This window comes from Phalacrocorax carbo, chromosome 2 (assembly GCF_963921805.1).
Source record: "Phalacrocorax carbo chromosome 2, bPhaCar2.1, whole genome shotgun sequence".
Classification (NCBI taxonomy): Eukaryota; Metazoa; Chordata; class Aves; order Suliformes; family Phalacrocoracidae; genus Phalacrocorax; species Phalacrocorax carbo.
Genome location: NC_087514.1, coordinates 647313 through 665360, shown reverse-complemented (window position 1 = coordinate 665360; position 18048 = coordinate 647313). Strand labels below are relative to the sequence as shown.

At 62.2% G+C, this 18048-nt stretch overlaps 1 protein-coding gene across 4 annotated transcripts in view; it reads right to left on the bottom strand.

The window, feature by feature from the left end:
* The window catches only part of MROH1 (maestro heat like repeat family member 1), a 56240-nt gene that overhangs the window by 20193 nt on the left and 17999 nt on the right, over positions 1–18048 (bottom strand). For 2 of the 4 annotated variants that reach the window (XM_064441930.1, XM_064441931.1), the window contains exons 15-32: positions 17462–17606; positions 17280–17320; positions 16579–16720; positions 16195–16247; positions 15411–15518; positions 14399–14518; positions 10872–10994; positions 9687–9833; positions 9470–9496; positions 7860–7982; positions 7300–7379; positions 6637–6772; positions 5342–5437; positions 4733–4837; positions 4412–4547; positions 3819–3931; positions 2116–2268; positions 491–645 (exon numbers count right to left, since the gene is read on the bottom strand). In XM_064441930.1, the coding sequence (XP_064298000.1) occupies positions 491–645; positions 2116–2268; positions 3819–3931; positions 4412–4547; positions 4733–4837; positions 5342–5437; positions 6637–6772; positions 7300–7379; positions 7860–7982; positions 9470–9496; positions 9687–9833; positions 10872–10994; positions 14399–14518; positions 15411–15518; positions 16195–16247; positions 16579–16720; positions 17280–17320; positions 17462–17606 (2003 nt within the window). The remainder of the gene's footprint in view (positions 1–490; positions 646–2115; positions 2269–3818; positions 3932–4411; positions 4548–4732; positions 4838–5341; positions 5438–6636; positions 6773–7299; positions 7380–7859; positions 7983–9469; positions 9497–9686; positions 9834–10871; positions 10995–14398; positions 14519–15410; positions 15519–16194; positions 16248–16578; positions 16721–17279; positions 17321–17461; positions 17607–18048) is intronic. The other 2 variants (XM_064441932.1, XM_064441933.1) reach the window with 1 other exon arrangement.

Sequence of the window (18048 nt, the reverse complement as noted above, 5' to 3'; positions counted from 1 at the left end):
CAACGGCTGCTCTTGGACAACACCCAGAGCTGCCCTGCAACCCCAAAACCCCACGGCTCCCCTGAGACCCGCACCCAGGGAGCTCCTGCCTCGCCCCGCGCACTTTGCGAGCCTGCGTGCCGTGGTAGGAACGGAGCGGCAGTTACAGGGAGAACAACACCGCCGGTGCCGGCTCCTTCAGCAGCTCTGGGGTAGGTGGCCTGCTCCGCAAAGCAGCACCGAGCACCCCAGACACGCTCGGCGCTCCGGGGCCAGCTTTGCTAGCTCCCCACTGCCAGCGCTTCTAAGCCCAGCAAGCCCCCCGAAAGGCAGAGCCGGCAGCCAGCGGCCGTGCTGATCCTTGAGCGTGCAAGGGAAATTCCAGCAGGGTCTGATTACTGGGGTAAGGAGCCAAAAGATTAGCTGCAGCTTAGGCGAAAGCTGCTCCGAAGCCCAGGCACCGCGAGAGCGCGTGCGGGCGCCGGGCCACCGTGGCAGGGCAGGGCAGGACCTGTCGAAGGGCAGCGAGCTGCCCAGCAGGCTGGACACCACCATGCTCTTGTGCTGGGAGGCCAGGATATAAACCGTCTGCTGGGCCGCCTTCCGGACGTGCTCCTCGTCCACCTCCTGCAGCTTGCTGTGGATGATGCTCATGATGTCGGGCACCTGAGGGAAGAGGAGACGGCGGCGTCCAGTTGAGGGCCGGGGCATGCCGAGCACTCGGGGCCGCCCTCAGACAGCCCCTGCAGCCGGGACGCGCGCGCCCCTTCCCCTCGAGCGCAGCCCAGGCGGGTAACGGGACTTCAGGAGACAACACGGGTGGGCAGAACAACACGAAGGGCTGTTTGCCTTCCCAGCTGAGGGAAGTCGCCGGGCGCATGCATAACCACAGACCTCTTGAAGTCAAGGACCCTTCCCCACCCTGCCACCCAGCAGACGGAGGAGGCTGCAGGGTATTCCCAGGGGAAAGAGGACCCAGCAAGAACACACTCAGCCCCCCCAGCCACAGCCTTCTGGCAGGGAACTGCTAAGCCCCAGCCTCGACACGGGCGCAGCGAGAGGAGCTCAGCAAGCGAGTTCCTGAAAAGAACTCAAGCTGAACGCAGGGAGACACCTCGGCACTCGCTGCAAGCCGTAAAACGCACGTTAAGACAAATAGGAAGTTCACGCGCAGACCAGGCCTGGCAGCAAATTCCCGAGATTAAGTGCAGAGCAGCCGAGCGCTCCGTCCCCAGCTGCGCTCGAGTCTGCCCCACGGACTCCGAGGCTTAGCATCAGTTCAGATTTCAGGATCTGGGCTGGACTGGATCTGACCAAAAGGTGAGTCATGTAAGCTGGAGCAATCCCATGCAGGATAGAGGCTAATAGGTAGAGAGCGGGACTTTAGCAGAAGCTCTAGCGCAAAAGAAAGCCCAAGGAGTAGCTGGAGACCTGGTGTTTCCAATTACTGCAAGAGAAAGGGGGAGCTTAGCCCTAAAGGTAGTGGATTAGACAAAAAAGCCTTCTGTGTCCAGCACCTCTAAGCCCTGCAAGCATTCAGACTGGCTTCCCAGCCAGGAACCCTGGGCTCCCCCAGAGCTTGCAGAGGTTTCACAGGGAGCCTGAGCCCTTCTGGTAAAGTGAGCTGCTCTGAACTCCTCAACCCGAGCGAGAGCCAGACCGGAGCCGGCCTCGCCAGCAGCTGCCGCCTCCTACCACACAGCAACCTCCCCTGACCGCGAGGACGGAGGAGGAGAGCGCAAGCGCACGTGTCCGCGGGAAACGAGGAAGGTCAGGAGTGACAGCCCCCGAAAGCTCTGGGGCAAGCGTTCCCCTGGCCAGAAATGCAACAGCAACGGCTGATGCAGAGTCCCTTCAGACAAGGGTTACACGCCTCCCTTCCTCCATCAGGGCTGGCCCTTGTGCTGGGCATCACTCGCCTGCCAAGGGCTTGCCCCTTCCTGGAGCATCCCTGCCTGTACCAGAGAAGCCCACCACCCCCAGCAAACCAGCTGCTGGAGCTGCAAGCGGGGCATTATCAGGCTACGCATGTGGGAAGGAAAGGAGGCAGCAAGACACGGCCAGAGCCGCCGCTCCAGGGCTGTATTTGGACCACGGAGGCCGTGCCGAGGCCGAGCAGCAGCAGCAGCAGCTTACCTTCTCCTGCAAGACGCCTCCGCGCTCCTTGAGGAGGGAGTTGATCATGACAGTGGCTGCTCGGGAACAGTTCTTATCGGGGTCCGCCAGCCCCTCGAACATGGCGAGCAGAAGGCTCATCAGCTGGTCCGGAGGGACACGCTTCCCAATCACCTAGGGAGAGGGCAAGCGGAGTTAAGCAACAGGTTTTTGTCCCTCTCTGAAGACAGTGGTCCCTTCGATGACACCGGCAGAGCCTGGACGAAGGCCCCCCCGCGCAGCTTCCCCAGCTGCGGGCAGCGGGACGGCCGTTCCTCGGCTCGGTGCCCCGCGGGAGCGTCAGCCGGGAGCCCAAACCGGTGGTAACGGAGGGGAGCAAGGGCCAGGCCAGAGCCCCCACGGAGGCCCTGGCACAGGCTGCCCAGAGAGGTGGTGGAGTCACCATCCCTGGAGGTATTTAAGAGCCGTGTAGATGTGGCACTTCAGGGCATGGTTTGGGAGACCTGGTAGCGTTGGGTTGACGGTTGGGACTGGATCATCCTAGAGGTCTTTTCCAACCTTAACGATTCTGTGATTCTAAGAGGCCACCTGCTGGCCGGCGTGGCCAGATAACCTGGGGCTGTCTTGGGAGGGGTCGGGACAGCACAACCAAGCCACCAACTCCGCTCTGGCCACCACCCAACCGCTGGGAGGAGGCTCCCCCAGGCCTCACGAGGGTCTCCAGGCCTGACGGTGGGATAAGCTGCTGAGTATATTAGTTAGCGGGGGAACGTCCCCTGGAGTGACAACGTCTGAGGAATGGCAGCTTTTCCCGGACAAGAAGATACTACCAGCTTCTCCACAGATCCAAGTCCCTCTGGGCAAGGCTTGCAGAGCTCTCAGCCCCCCCCGGGCAGCTCTCAAGAGCAGAGTGGCCACCCCTCATCCCATCCCTCACCACCAGATCCCAGGTGCTGCCCACGTCATTGAAACCACAGTGGTTTGAGAGCCACGTTTGGACCCTTTTGGGTGCGAAGTTGCACCGAACAGCTTTGCCACCACTGCTGCCATACTGGGAGGCAGCCCGGAGCCCGGCGGCTGCAGCACCTGAGCCAACCACCCTGTGCTCCGCAAGGGAGCGGAGCCAGCGACAGGACCTCAAGGGCTTCCTTCTGCCGGCAGCCGCCATTGAGGAGCAGCAAAGCCTCCACCCTGGAACGTACTGGGGCCCCGTGCAGATGCCGTAGGGCTGAGCTAGACCGCCTCTACCTTCGCTTTCAGGTGACGCGGACTGAAACGATTCGCATTATCTACAGCAAAGTAAATTTTCAACCCCAGCGCTGGGAGCGTTGATGGCTGAAGAATTCAGGCTGCCTGTCAGACCTCTGAACGGATGCACTGAGCCATGGCACGGCCAGGCGTGAGACCCTGCCGGCGTCCTCTGCGCCCCCAGAATGTCTGCATAGATGTCCTCGTTGGGACCCTCATGCCCGAAGCAGGGACCAGCAGCTTCCCACCGGGGGTGAGGTGCTCTGAGCATCCCCTGGACAGGCCAGGGGAATTCTCCAGCTGGAGGAGACCACCACAGTGGCTTGTTTCCTGGTGTGACACTGGGGCTCTCCAGCAGCCTCCAGGCCGCGTGACTGGTCAGAACAGCTGAGGCATCAAGTCCTCTGCAGCTCCCGCTCCACAGCTCCAGCACCCTGCAAGGACCGGGGCCGTGCTGGATTTGCCCTCCACCTTACCGTGGCAATGTTGTTGCAGGCGTGGAAGAGAATGGTGAAGTCGGGCTCCTCCAGGCCTTTCTTCAGAGCTTTCAGCCCCTCCACCATCTCATCTCTGTGATCCCGAGCAAAACCTGGATTCGGAGGGAGCATTCAGGGAGCAGCATTCCTCCCGTTTTACACCCGTGTGCTGCAGAGAGCTGGGTTTTACTCGCAAGCTCGCCCAGCTTTCAGGAAGGAGCCAAGGAACCGAAGCTGCTGCCAAAGGTGGGAAGAGTTTGCCCCGCACGGAGCCACACTGCTCCCAAAGTCCTCTCCCCGCGCTGCAGGGACCGTGCTTCTCTCAATGCCTCCATCTGAAGTGGAGGACTGACCTCTCCTGGAGAGAGGGAGAATGCCAGGCTGAACCACGCTCAGAGACCCGCTCGCCCGCGCTCAAGCGTTGGGGAGCGCCTTTGAAACCCAAACGCTTCAGCGACGCCCTCCACCAGCCCCCGCTTCCGCAGCAAACCGCATTTGCGGGTCACCCCTTCGGGGGTCACGTAGGCGGAGGGATGGGATGCGCGCCCCTCTGCCCGCGCTGCGAAACCACCCCCCGCCGCCCGCGCGCCCACCTTCGTAGCACAGCTGGATGTAGAGCAGGCAGTAGACGCAGTCGACGGCGTGCTGGCGAACGCTGGCCAGGGAGTCCGAGCAGCGCGGGGAGAAGAGCGCGATCAGGACGCCGAGGTTGTAGAAGGGGATGACGGTCTGCAGGGATGACAAACACACAGGCGACGCTAGCAAGGAGAGCACGGGGACACTTTTAGCAGGTACAGCACGTCCCTGCCGCCGCCGAGCCCACCTCCGCACCCCTGCGGGGAGGGACACAAGCACAAGCCCCACAGGGCACGCAGCAGCTGGAAGACAGATGCTCGAGCACTGGGTTTACTTACGCTGACTTTCAGCTTGGTCAGGTAGAAGTCCAGCAAGGCGGCGCTGACCTCCACGGCTCGCTGCCGCTCGTGTTCCTTGTTAGACTTGATCCAGGAGCCTAAATGCTACGGGGGGAAAGCATCAGAAAGGAGAGAAGAAGCTCGGCTGCTTTGCCGCACGCAGCCAAGGCATCCTTCGGCCCAGCAACCCAGGGTGCACGTGTGGGCTGTGGGAACTACGGCCCTGACCCCAGCAGCTTACCCCGGCCCGTCTTCAGGACGGCGCGGGGTCTCTGCCTCCTGGTGAGGCTGCGTGTGCGTCCCTCCCCCGCGCTGCCAGAGACCTCCTCCTCAGCCGCGTCCCGGCCGCCCTTCCCAGGCGTGCCCGAAGGGGCAATCGCGTGCTTCGCCCCCTCGGCACCTTGCCCCGACCGGGCGCCGTGAGCGCCCCGCCGTGCCGCGTGCCCAGCGTCCGCGGGAACGCGGGTGGTGCTGGACCTCACGTCACGTGCAGAAGCGAGGACCAGCCTCGCTAATTCCCGCTCTGGGTCCAAAGCTGTGTCTGCCTCGCGACCGCCGGGCACCTCGGCTTCTCCCTGAAGAACCCCCGCAAGCCAGGCTGCACCTTACCGCAAACATGTCCTGCAGCCCATGGGGGGTCAAGTTCCTCCGCAGGAGACTCTTCAGCAGGTCTTTAAGGGCACTGATGGTGTCACCGTACAGCATCTAAGGAGGAAAGACCGATCACAGGCCACGCAAGCACTGCGCCTCATCCCAGAGCGCCAGCCCAGGCACGCAAGGAGGGAGAGGCAGCGCGCCCTGCACCTACTCTCAGCTCGTAGGGCTCTCCCGGGCGTCGGGCACCACGGCACAGCCTCCTCCAGCTTAGCAGGAAAATGGGGCAGGGGCTGAAGCCCGGTTTGCAAAACCAGGGGTGCCGGGCACGTGGTGGGAGTCAGCATTGATCTGCGCCGAGTGCCAGCAGCTAGCCAGAGCCCAGCATGCTAGCACATGCTTCAGGGCAGGCTTTCCAGGAGGGAGTTTGCTCCTTCTCCCACTTTGGGAAAAACTCCAGTGAGCCCAGTCTGAACGAGCCCTTTGAAGGTGCTTACTGTTTCCTTCCAGGACTTATTTTGGGATAAACTCCAAAAAATAAAAACTACAAACCTTCTTAGGACGGAAGAAAAGGATTATTAACTTAAACTTTTAGGCCAGATGCCCACAAATGCTAGCCGGGGACAGGGAGAGCCCCAGGCTCCTGCTCTGCAGCTCACCTTGGAGGAGCCGCAGCGGCGGCCGGCGATACGGCGGAGCACAGGGCTGCTCCGCAGCCGCTCAGCAGCTGCAACAACTTCATTAGCAGCATGTTATTTTCATTCATTAAGCACTCAACCACAACTGAGAAGCAGCTGCAGCCTTTCAAAAGCTAGTTATGTAAAGGCCCCTTCTACCCTGCAGGGTTTCCAGGATCATTTGATTTTTTCCCTCGAGGGAGTTCATGCTCTTATTAGCAGCATTTGGACTTGCTGATAAGCTCATATTTTCTCACTTGCTATCAGTGCACAGAAGGGCCAGGCTTTTTCAGGAGATAAGTGAGCGGAGGAAGCGGTGCAGCTTGCTTCCCCCGAGGTGCCCAGCTGAATTGAAAACAGGCCTTTCCCACGGCTGACCGGCTGCCAGGGAGATGCCGGGGCCGCAGGACCCGATGGCTCACGGGACCGTGAAAAGGCATCTGTGCACTGCCCTGCAACCGGGCGCCCAGAGCAGCCGCGACCGCAGCTCCTGCGCCGCAGAACAAAGCCCCGTCACCCTGCCGGGTCGCGAGCGGCCCGACGTTGGCTCCGCGTCGGCTTTGTGCTGCTGGTGCGAGGCAGGCGGGCGTGGGAGCGGTACGGGCAGCTCCCTGCCGGCGCTGGATACCCCACCTCCTTGTGTAAGTCATCGTCTCCGTTCTCATCCCTCTCCTTCACCACTTCCAGCGGTGGCAGGGCAAGCACGCTAGCGAGGCAGGTATCGATCAGCTCTGTCCTGTCGGGGTCACTGAGGTGGGGCTCCAGGACGCTGATCCCAGGTTAAGGAAACAACAGGGATGCGCTGAGCGCTGCGGGAGCGCCTTTCACCTGGGTAAGCAGGGAACAAGGATTTTAATATGCATTCCTGCTGACTTGACTCCATACTAAGTGGCACCAGCTTTAATCGGAAGCAGGCAGAGTGTTCCCAGCATCTGTGTCAGGAGCTGTGACGTGCCGAGTATTTTTAACCGGAGCTCAGAAGTCATCTTTGCGCAATTGAGAGTGCAGTGCCCTTGGCTCTGGTTTGTACAAAGAGCTTTTGTTGCAGAGCCCGACGAGACCCGAGCCCGGGAGCGCTGGGGAAGCTGGCTGGCAGCCGTGCCAACCACGCCGCCCGGTTTCGCTGTGTCTAGCACAGCTCTGTTAACGCTCCTGCCGAGGGAGAGCGCCTTGGCTCCGCCGCCAGACCCGCAGGGCAAACCGGGGAGCGGGGACAGGCTCTGCGGGCACGGCAGCTCCGGCGAGCGCCGCCCCGCACACGGCATTCCCGCAGGGACGGGCGCAGAGGAAGGATACACCAGGTAAGTGCAGGTGATCATCGCCCGCTGGCGAACCGGCGTCCGCATCGCCTCCAGCGGTTCTGCTTTTATGAACTCCTGGAAGGCAGAACAAGGTGACGGTTACGGTCACATCCACCTCCATCCCGCTCCGGGTGACTGCTGCCTCAGAGCCCCAAGACAGCAAGCCAGCAGCCACACCGCATTAGCCCGACGCCCCAAACGCTGCACAACGACCCCGCGCCTCGGGCAACGAGGCCACGGAGGTGCAGCACCATCGCTCGCAGCAAGCCGTCCTCCCACCGCTCAGCTCCCTGCTGGGACCTGCCCCGTCTCCAAGGGCAGGCAGAGCCCGGCCTGCAGGTCCATGGAGAGCAGCACCCTGCCCCAGCACAGCCCGGCAGGCGCGCGAGGACAGGGCAAGCTCACACCCACCCTTCCCGCAGCGCACCCGGCGCACAGCTCCGGAGGCGGAGCAGCTACGCCTGCGCTTAACCCTCAGCAAGGTGGCTTCGGAACCGCCCCCGGCGTCCTCTAGGCCAGCCCCAAGCCAGGCCACCCTCCAGGGTTTGCTCTTACCACCATCTGGGCCACAAGCTCAGCTTTGCGCGAGAAGATGAAGTCCCCGTGCTTCACGCTGTTGAAGATAGCTTGGCTGATCATGCAGATGCTCCGGATGAGGCACAGCTTCAGGGTCAGGTCCTGAGAGCAGAGCCCAGGGTGAGAAGGGAAGACCGGGCTTAGCAAACAACCATAACCCAGCACTGGTGTCCCTCCGCAAAAACCGGTGCTGGGGGTTAGCACCACAGCTCAGCCTGCGCTGCCAGTAGCGCGCGGGCTCAGCTCTCTGCTCTTTATGCATGTTACAGGCTCTCTGGTGAGCGGGGAGCGGACAGGCACCCTGTCCCACCGCCCACCCCAGTGTCCCACCGCCCACCCCAGTGTCACAGGCGGGCTGGACACCAGGAGCCTCTGCCCGGGCAGCGCGTGGGAAGAGGGGAGCCCTCCAGGGTCTCGCTCCTCTCTGCCGAGGCAGCACCCTGAGCACGCAGATGCTCAAGGCAACTCCAGAAGTTGCCGGGAGCTCTCCCTCCTTCACAGCTTGGGGTCTAGGGCGGTCGCCACGGGGTTGAGAGGAGGCACCCCCATTAAAAGCGCTCCCCTCGGGCAAGCCCCTCAGGAGGGCAGCGAGCCAGGGGAGGGGTTGAGCGAGACGGTCCCCAGCTCGGGGGACCAGGGATGCTCTGCAGAAGCTGTTAGTGCCAGCAGGAGCCCAGAAGGAAAATGCATTAGTGGAGCCCAGAGAAGGAGTCCTTGGCCTGACAGTTCAACTTGACAAATCCCATTTTTCTTGTTCAGCCTTTCAAAAGAGAAACATAAGAGTACAGCCCCTCGTTGCCCCCAGGACAGTAATCTGGATTGTAATATCTGCCCGTTGAATGATGGTTCCAAGGGGAAGCAGGACAATTAGCTTAGTGGATCTCAGCGGAGCAGTGGGCTGCAGCTCGCTCTGGAGTCCCCAGGCTTCCCCAGCGAAGCCCGTGTGCGGGGAGGCGGAGGGGCTGCCTGACCGCCCTCTCTGCGGGCAGGGGAGGCGAGCACCGCGCCGCACCAGAGCCCTGAGCCCCACAGCACCTCCGAGGAGGGAACCCCAGCCCTCGCCTCCCAGGGCGGGCACGGCTCGTCTTGCCACAAGAGCAAACCCAAACCGGCTCGCCCCGCTCCTGGGGGTGGCTCGCAAGCCCCAGCCACGCAGAGCTCGCAGGAAAGGGGCGGCCTCAGCAGAACGGGTGGAAGGCGGCAGGCTGAGGTCTGCCCACGGGCAGCGAGCTCGGCTGCAGGCACCCGTGGGAGGCCAGCCCAGCCTTTGGTCAGCTCAGCATTTCGGCAGGGTGGTGCCCACCCGAGCCACGCTTTCACCTACAGCTCCTGTCCTGCCAGAAAGTTTTTCTCTTCCCCTCTGCTGTGAGTTTTGGCACTTTCAGGCAATGGTTCCAGCACGGAGGGCCGGGCTGGGGAGCGCAGGGCGAGGGGCAGCAGCTCCCGCAGCTCTCCCGGTCCCCACGGGCAGAGGAGTGCTGCTGTGAGCGCAGCACGGGGCTGCTCTCGAGGGGAGCCCAGAGCAAGAGGCAGAGAGAGACAGCAGGAAAGAGCAGAGACTAGTTCAGATTTAATGCCTCACACTGTACCTTGGTTTCTACCTTTATTCCCAGAACCTGAACAAGTGAAAAAACAAAACATTAGCAATGCACGAGTGAGCAGACTCCGCAGAGCGACCTTCTCCCAGGGGCTGCCCGCGGGTCCCAGCGGGACCCTGCAGGCAGAGCAGCAGGACAGCCTGGCTGCTCCTGCTCGCCCGGGTGTGCTCTCCCTCCCCGGGGAGGATGGGCTGTCCCGGCGGCTTACCTTCGTGTTGAAGCATTGGAAGATGTTCTTCAGGATGTCTGCTTCGATCCTGGAGAGCACCAGCTCCTTGGGTGCGTACGCAGCTACGTATCCATAGCAGAGGATGAGAGTGCTCTTGATTTTCTCCACTTCATTGTCACTACGGTCCTGTTACAGCAGATGAGAAAGTTAACGGGGGGGAATGGTGGGGAACCCAGGGCCGGTTATTCCCGGGTCTCACAGGGAGGTGGCTTCTGCAGGGTCTGCCCGACCAGCTGAAGGTGCTCCCTAGAAGACAGGGCCCCTCTGAGCGGGTTTCGGACCTTCGCTTCCCCTCCCTTTGGTGGTGGCAGCGACCCCCAGAGCCCTGACGGAGCGTCGGGCATCCCAGCGCGAGCTGCGCTAACAGCCCCACTTTGCCGTCGAGCATTACCTTTCAGAGCCCTGCGGGGAAGTACGTGAGCCCCAGCCTGGCCAGGTTAACCAGGTTAACTGGTGGTTAACTACCATGCTAGAAATCAGCACCCACTGCCCACTAAACTGCACCATCCCGGGAGCAGCTTGTGGCCGCCCCCCTGGTACCACGGCCCGAGGGGCAGGGTAAGGACAAGGGCTGCACGAGGGCTTCCTCAGCCAGCTCCCGAGCTCTGGGCACCTTTCTGTCATGGGCCAGGGTCTCTTCCATGTCCACGCAGCGCTAATCCTGTCCCTCAAACACCCCGTCTTAGAGAATGGGAATTAAAACAGCTGCCCGGGTCAGAAAATTTGAGGAAAGGCTTTCACTGCCAGCGCTCAGGGCACGAAACACCCCCCGTCTTCTGGGGCACTGCGGGAGCCGCTTAAGGATCGCTGTCGAGCAGCAACGTGGGTGACAGCCAAACCACGCTCCACATCAAGCCGGGGTCCCCCGACGGACGCAGAAGCCAAGTCACAGCTTACTCGAGCCCACCCAGCAAGCAAGCAGCTCCACCGGGACGCGACCTCCGGGAGCGTGGGGCTGAGAGCGAGGAGCTAATGCCAAGCAGCCCCGGATGCCAAGAGCAGCCCTCTGGAGAGGCGGAGGGTACCCCAGCCCCCAGCCACACGCACCGAGGCAGGAGATTAACTCCTTTCCCAAGGACCGCTCCAGCACACGCCGTATCTGAAGGCGGCTGCGTGAGCCTTTAGCTGCCGGCCGCGTCGCAGCAGGGGCCCTTTGGCTCTTACCTTAAACATACTGAACAGTCCCACAGATTTCTTGAGGACATCAGACCTAACGAAATCTTCCAGCTTGGCCAGGGTTTCCTCCAGGTGATTTATTGCACATATCCCAAAGCAGGAAGCAAGTCCCTGGAGGAAGCAGAGAAAACACATTAGCAGAAAGCTATTAATTCACCAGCCCCAGCTGACACTTAAAAAGAGCCTGTTTATTGGTTTAATTCCCAGCACCTGAGCCGTGCCCAGCTGGGAGCAGTCCTGGCAGCCGGCACTCCCCCCTCCCGGGGCAGGGACTCGCCTCCAGGGGCTACAGGGCACAATAACGCTGTCCTTGCCCGGGTGGCAGGCCGGGACACAGCTCGAGAGGAGCCGCGGGGGCAGGACAGACACGCGCGCTCTCCAGCGGGCAGATGTCAGCCGCTCCGCGGGAGGTGGGAGCCCAGTCGAGCGCTCCGGCTGGAAGCGAGAGCAAAGCAGGCTCAGCAGGTCCTGCCTTTCTGTACCTCCAGGAGGTCTAGCAAGCTGGGCTGAAACTCCATAAACAGTTTATTCAAGAGCAGCCCTTGACGGAGTTGCGTAAGCTGGAGCAAAGCCAGGCACCACCAGCGCGTGTTTGCACTGCACTTAAAGGCAGCTGCAGGCGAGGGGAGCGCTCGGCGGTGGGGCGACGGAGCCGGGCAGAGCAGCGCGGCTCGGCCAAGTTTAAAGGGAAGCCAGAGCACGAGTCTGGCCAGGAAAAACTCGACCCCGACCTCAGCTCCAGGGTAGCAAAGGAGGGTCTGAGCTGGCCGTGAAGAAAATCCTGCAAAGGATCCACAAGTAGGTGACTTTTTAGTAGGGGCTGTCACGACAGGACAGTTTAAAACGGTTTTAAACTGGAAGAGGGTGGATGTAAGGAAGAAATGTTTTATGCTGAGGGTGGTGAGACACCAGCACAGCTGGCCCAGAGAGCTGGTAGGTGCCCCGTGCCTGGAAACATTCCAGGCCAGGCTGGACGGGGCTCTGAGAGACTTGATTAAGTTGAAAACCATAGAATCATAGAATTATTAAGGTTGGAAAAGACCCTCAAGATCATCAAGCCCAACTGCCAAGCCAACACCCCCAGGCCTCCTAAACCATGCCCTGAAGTGCCACATCTACACGGTGTTTGAACCCCCCCAGGGACGGTGACTCCCCCACCTCTCTGGGCAGCCTGTGCCACGCCTTGACAACCCTTTTGGTGAAGAAACTGTGCCCAATATCCAACCTAAACCTCCCCTGACGCAGCTTCAGGCTGTTCCCTCTCATCCTATCGCATGTTATTGGGAGCAGAGACCGACCCCCCCCCTCACTCCAGCCCCTCTCAGGCAGCTGCAGAGAGCGAGAAGGGCTCCCCTCAGCCCCCCCTTCTCCAGGCTAAACCCCCCCAGCCCCCCCAGCCGCCCCCCAGCACACTTGTGCTCCAGACCCTGCCCCAGCCCCGCTGCCCTTCTCTGGACACGCTCCAGCCCCTCCAGGCCCTTCTTGTCCCGAGGGGCCCAGACCTGAGCCCAGCATTCGAGGTGGGGCCTCCCCAGGGCCGAGCACAGGGGCCCCATCCCTGCCCGGCCCCTGCTGGCCACACCAGTGCTGACACAAGCCCGGGGGCTGGTGGCCAGGCTGAGATGCCCCTGCTCATGGCAGTGCGTTGGACTAGATGACCTTTAGAGGTCCCTCCCAAGCCGAGGCATTCGAGCACGAGCTGAGCACGTGAGCCAGAGGTCGCCCAGGAAAGGCGCAGCAGCATCCCCAGCTGCTCCGGCGGCGGCGGCAGCAGGTCTGTGGCGTTCTGGTGGGTGCGAGGCTCGGTGGAGCGCGGCACAGGGACACAGAGACGTCACCGACCATCCTGGCGCAGCCAAGAGCTGCTGGAGCCCAGAGAAACATCTCACCAGCTGGAGATGCTCTGGGGAGCAGGGGGAGACACCGCTGCAGCCCCCAGGGTGACACGAGCTCGGCGGGCTGCAGCCCAGAGGAGTGGGACGGGTGAGGTCCCCTCCCTGCCGCAGGGACGGGACGGGGAGACACCGAGGGAGCGGGAGCGCACACCGGAGACACGAGCTGCGCTGCAGAAGACGGGAACATTTCGTGATTCAGCCACGCTAGTTTAAGAGTCGGCTGCCAAAGCGGGGCGCTGAGCCCATGTGGCCCCGTGGCAAGCCAGGACAGGCAGCCAAGCCAGGGGAAAACTCCTGGGTTTTTTTTTTCCTTTGGCTCTGGCTTAACTCCCCAAACCTGTGGGGCCACATGAGCCCAGCCCAAGGACAAAGCAGAAGTCAAAAAGCCCCACCTGGCAGCCGGCAGAGGCTCGCTGGGCTGTCACACCCGCGGAGCCAGGACAGCGGTGACAGCTCTGCCCACGAGATGGCACCTGGCAGTGACGGAGCCCGAGCGGCTCCAAACACATCCCGGGCTGTCACAGCACCTCCATCCCCAGAACCTGCAGAGACCCTCGCTGGGGCCGTACCCCACGGATCAGCACGGGATGGGGAGGGATGGGGTGAGAGCAGCCCTGCGGAGAAGGACGTGGGGACACGGGGGGTGACAAACACGAGACGAGCCGGCAACATGCGCTCACGGCCCAGAAAGCCGAGCATCTCCTGGGCTGGATCCAGAGCAGTGGGGCCAGCAGGGCGAGGGAGGGGATTCTCCCCATCTGCTCCGCTCTGGGGAGACCCCCCCAGAGCCCTGCGTCCAGCTCTGGGGTCCCCAGCACAGCACAGACACGGGCCTGTTGGAGGGGTCCGGAGGAGGGACACGGAAATGGTGCGAGGGCTGGAACCCCTCTGGTGGGGAGAGAGGCTGGGAGAGGTGGGGTTGCTCAGCCTGGGCAAGAGAAGGCTGCGGGGAGACCTTATTGCCGCCTTTCGGTGCTTAAAATAAGAAAGATGGGGCCAGACTTCTTAGCAGGGCCTGCAGCGACAGGCCAAGGGGCAACAGGTTTAGACTGAAAGAGGGTAGGGTTAGACTGGACGTAAGGAAGAAATGTTTTACCCTGAGGATGGTGAGACACAGGCCCATGTTGTCCAGAGGGGTGGTCGATGCCCCATCCCTGGGGACATCCCAGACCAGGCTGGAGGTGGCTCTGAGCGACCCAACCTGGTGGAAGATGCCCCTGCTCGTGGCAGGGGTCTGGACTAGGTGATCTCTCAAGATCCCTTGCAACCCACTCGACGATTTCCATAAGGAAGGAGCTCTGCCAGCACGCTCAGGGCTGGGGAACAGCAACCCCGTCCCAGTCTCCACCTCACGCTACTCGAGGCAGTGTCCCAAGGCCCCCCCGCCGCATCTCACCCAGCTTCAGAGCCCTCTTGCTGTTGGGTTGCCGCAGGTGGGCTCGCCTCACTTTTCTGGGCTCATTCACCCACATGCTGCAACCTACCCTCAAAGCCATTCTCCAAGAGGTACAAGCCCAGGCCAGGCATGGCGGGACCAGAAAAAGAGAGGTCAGCATGGTGCTACTGCTCTCCTAGTCCGTCAGGATGACCCTTGGGATGTTCGGCACAACTCCTCCTCACCTCCCTTTCTGCCTTCTCATGGTATCTGGCTGTTTCCAGGAGCTCCTGGAGCTGCTTTTGCACGAGGTCTTTGCTGGTGCACGCCCCAAGCGTCGTCCCGATGCATTTATACAGGAAGTTCTGGAAGAGCAAGAGGAACGTTACCACCCCGTGAAACCCTGCCAAGCCCTCGGAGGCAGGCTGAGCTCGGTCACGCACAGATTACTCCCTGCAGCACGCTGGAGGCCGTGCCCTCAAGCAACGGTGCCGGATAGAGCCTGGCCATAAGCAGCCGGGACACGGGGAGCACCGGGACAGAAATCCCACCGCAGGCCGAGGCGCTCTCAGCCAAGCCTGATCAGAATCCGCCACTAACCCCCCAGAAGGGCACCGAGTCAGCCGCGTTCACCGGAGCCAGGAACAGGTATAACGAAACCCTTGTCCCTGCCCAGCGAGAAACAGAGTCATTGCGACAGAAGGAGCACGAAGACAGGTTTTCCAGCGCTGCCTCCACAGCCCCTGGTGACCAGCCAAGCCGGGCTCAGCTCCAACTGCTCCTACATCCCTGCAGAAACGCCGAGGGCTTCAGCAGCCACCGGCACATGGCAGACCGCTCCCCTCCTGACCCACCGCAGCAAGACCCCCCCTGCCCTCTGCCCTCGGGTCACAACCTCACCGCCCACCCCTGCACCGGTGGAAATGGCTTATTTGGTTCCTTCCCTCTACAGCAGAGAGCTCTGTCCCTCGCCTCTCCCTCGGTGTAACGACAGGCCGTTCAGGGCAGTCGTAATGCAGGCTGCAGACCCCACGCGTTGGGTCCGGCGCAGGCAGAGCCAGCCACTCGGCCACGGACTGACCAGCATTTAATTTTCGAGCCTCACTAACCCTCCTGCTATTTCTTCTTCCCTCCTCACACCCCTTTCCCGGCACCGCGCTGTCGGCAGAACGACGCTTCCAGAAAGCCCCCGCTAAGGCGCCGCGGCAGGACGGGCGCCGCCGGCCCATCGGTCCCCCCGCTCCCCCACACCATCACCTTCTCCAGCGGGAAGCCGTTGTAGCTGTTCAGCTGCCCGCACATCTCCGTCACAAAATGGCAAATCCACGCGTTGTCAGAAACGGCCGACAGCGTCTCCTGGAGGAACTGCGGGAGGAAGAGCCGTCAGCCTCGCAGCGACCCTGCTCCTGGCGAAGCGAGGAGCCGGGAGGGGCGAGAGCGGCGCGATAACTCAATCACGGGGGGCTGGCGGCAGGCGTACCCAGAGCCCCGTCTGCACCGAGCGGGCACGCGCCCCCGGCTCGCAGCCTGCCCACGCCGGAGCGGCTCCTGCCAGCGCGCAGCCGTTCCCCCCACTCCAGAAATGTGCCCTTTCCCTCAGGGTCACGTCTCTTCCAAGATAAGCTGCACCCAAAGCAACACTGCCATCATCAGAGGAGCAGGACGAGCCCTCCCCGGTTTTAATTGCTTCTCCGTGCCCTATTTTAAGGCTCTCCGATTAAGTGGGGAGACACTCCTGGGACTGCTGTTCTCTGACCCACCAGCAAGCCCGAAAGCTCATCTTTAACTTTCCCTGCAGTCGCCCTCTGCGCTGACCCGCGTCTCTGCTTCCGAAGCCACAAGACCCGGCAGCGCGACGACGAGGGACCACCCCTGCCACTGCGGTCAGGGTGGGCGAGGGCAAACACCCGCCTCTGCACACCCAGCCCGTGCTGCTGTCCTGCACGCGAGGCCCTGGCGAGCCCAGCCGAGGGGAGCTCTGGAGCCGGTCGCTGCTCGCCCTCCCGCCGCCCCGTTGCCCCCCCAGCACAGGGACCCTTACCAGCAGCAGCTTCTCTTCCCACTCCTTCTGGCACAGGGAATTCTCCGTGTTCTCTAGGAGGAAGCACATTTTTTACACCGGTTTCTCATCCTCACTGTACATCACGCAGCTCTTCAAACGCTGCGCGTCCCGCACCTGACACGGCGGGGCTAACCGTGTGAGACACAAGACCCTGGGAGGAATTAGTGGCACCAGGGTGATTTAAAGTCCTTATTGAAATAGGAAATGACACTTCAGAAAGCTTCAACCCACCAAGGGTTTTCAGGCACGTGGGCAGCACCTCACCCCATTCTTGGAGACCCCCAAGCGTCCGGGCACACCCAGCCCAGTCTGGAGAAGGTGATTCCAGCAGAAAGTTCCTCCCGAGCAGAAGCCCCTTCCTACCTTCTATGTGCTCCACCAAGAGAGGCACCTTCTTGCTCCAGAGCTGGTCCAGCGCGGGGTGGACGCTGTAATGCAGCACGTTGAGCAGCCGCAGGGCAGCCGCCCCCCGGCAGTCTCCTACGTACGGCTGCGAAGACACAACCTGAAAGTTTGGGGACAGAATAAAGGGCGTTAGCGAGGAGGAAGTCATTTCCAGCTTGCAAGAAAACGTGAAGCAAAGCCCAGGAATGTAATATTGGGAAGCGATTGATCTCCACACCTCAAGAGAACTACAGCTCCCTCCTACAACTGGTGGCAGAGAAGTGCTGTCAGGAGAGCCTCTCCTGGGCTCGCCCCTGGGCGAGGAGGAGCAAAGCCCAGCCTCGCCAGGGCTGGGGAACTGGTCCTCAGCGCCCCGTAAGAACGGCGGGCGCTCTGCACCGCGGCACCCCCCACTCAGGCGGCTCTGAGAGGGAGGCTGAGCCGTCACAACCTGGGCGGAGACGCTCCCGGGCGCACAGCGGTTGTGGATTCGGGCAACCTCCGCCTGGAGCAGCGGGGCGAAACGGGGCACTCGCCCTGCCTGTTTGCCGGGGCAGGCTCGGCACGGCGCAGCACAAGCTGCCCCTCCTCTCATCCGTCTGGGACAGGGGAAGGAGGGCGCTTCCCTTGGATGCGCCGGCAAGCAGAGCAAGGAAGAGCTCTGCCTCCACGCCACTCACCAGCAGTCTCGTCATCAGAGCGTAGGGCGAAGGAAGATTTGCTACAAACAGAAGGGGGGGGGAAAAAAAGCATAAGAGCACGTCCCACCGAGCGCCCACGAAGCCGGCCAGCGACTGCCAGGCTTGCAGACAAACCCCAAGCTCACGCACCCCCGCCCCGGCCGGGGGAGGCTGGCACTGACCATTCAGGTCGTAACAGATAAGGGATGCGTTTTCTCCCTCCTCTTGCTTCTTCATGGCCAAATACATGAGGCTTTTGCAGAGCGGGGTCAGGGCGTTGGTGAACTGTATCGGGGTCACAAACTCCAGGAGGTACGGCCACAGGACCTGCCGGGAGAGGGGGAGCACGGCACTCGCCCTGCCTGCTGGCGCAGGGCGCCCGGCAAGGGCCCGGCTGCGGGATGGAGACCCTGGGACGGAGCCTGGGACCGAGAGGGAGAGGAGGGGGAGATGCCAGGTCAAAGGCCTTTTGCTGACGGGGAAGATCCCTCAGTCCCTTTAGGCAGTGCTGTTGGGCAGGGAGGGAAGGGTCTCTGTGCCTGTGCTCTATTCCAGCAGCTCCAGCCCCTGGGTGTTCCCGTTCATCGAATCACAGGATGGTTTGAGTTGGAAGAGACCTTTAGAGGTCATCCAGTCCAACCCCCTGCCAGGAGCAGGGGCATCTTCCACCAGGTCGGGTCATTCAGAGCCACCTCCAGCCTGGCCTGGGATGTCCCCAGGGACGGGGCATCCACCACCCCTCGGGGCGACCTGAGCCGGTGCCTCACCA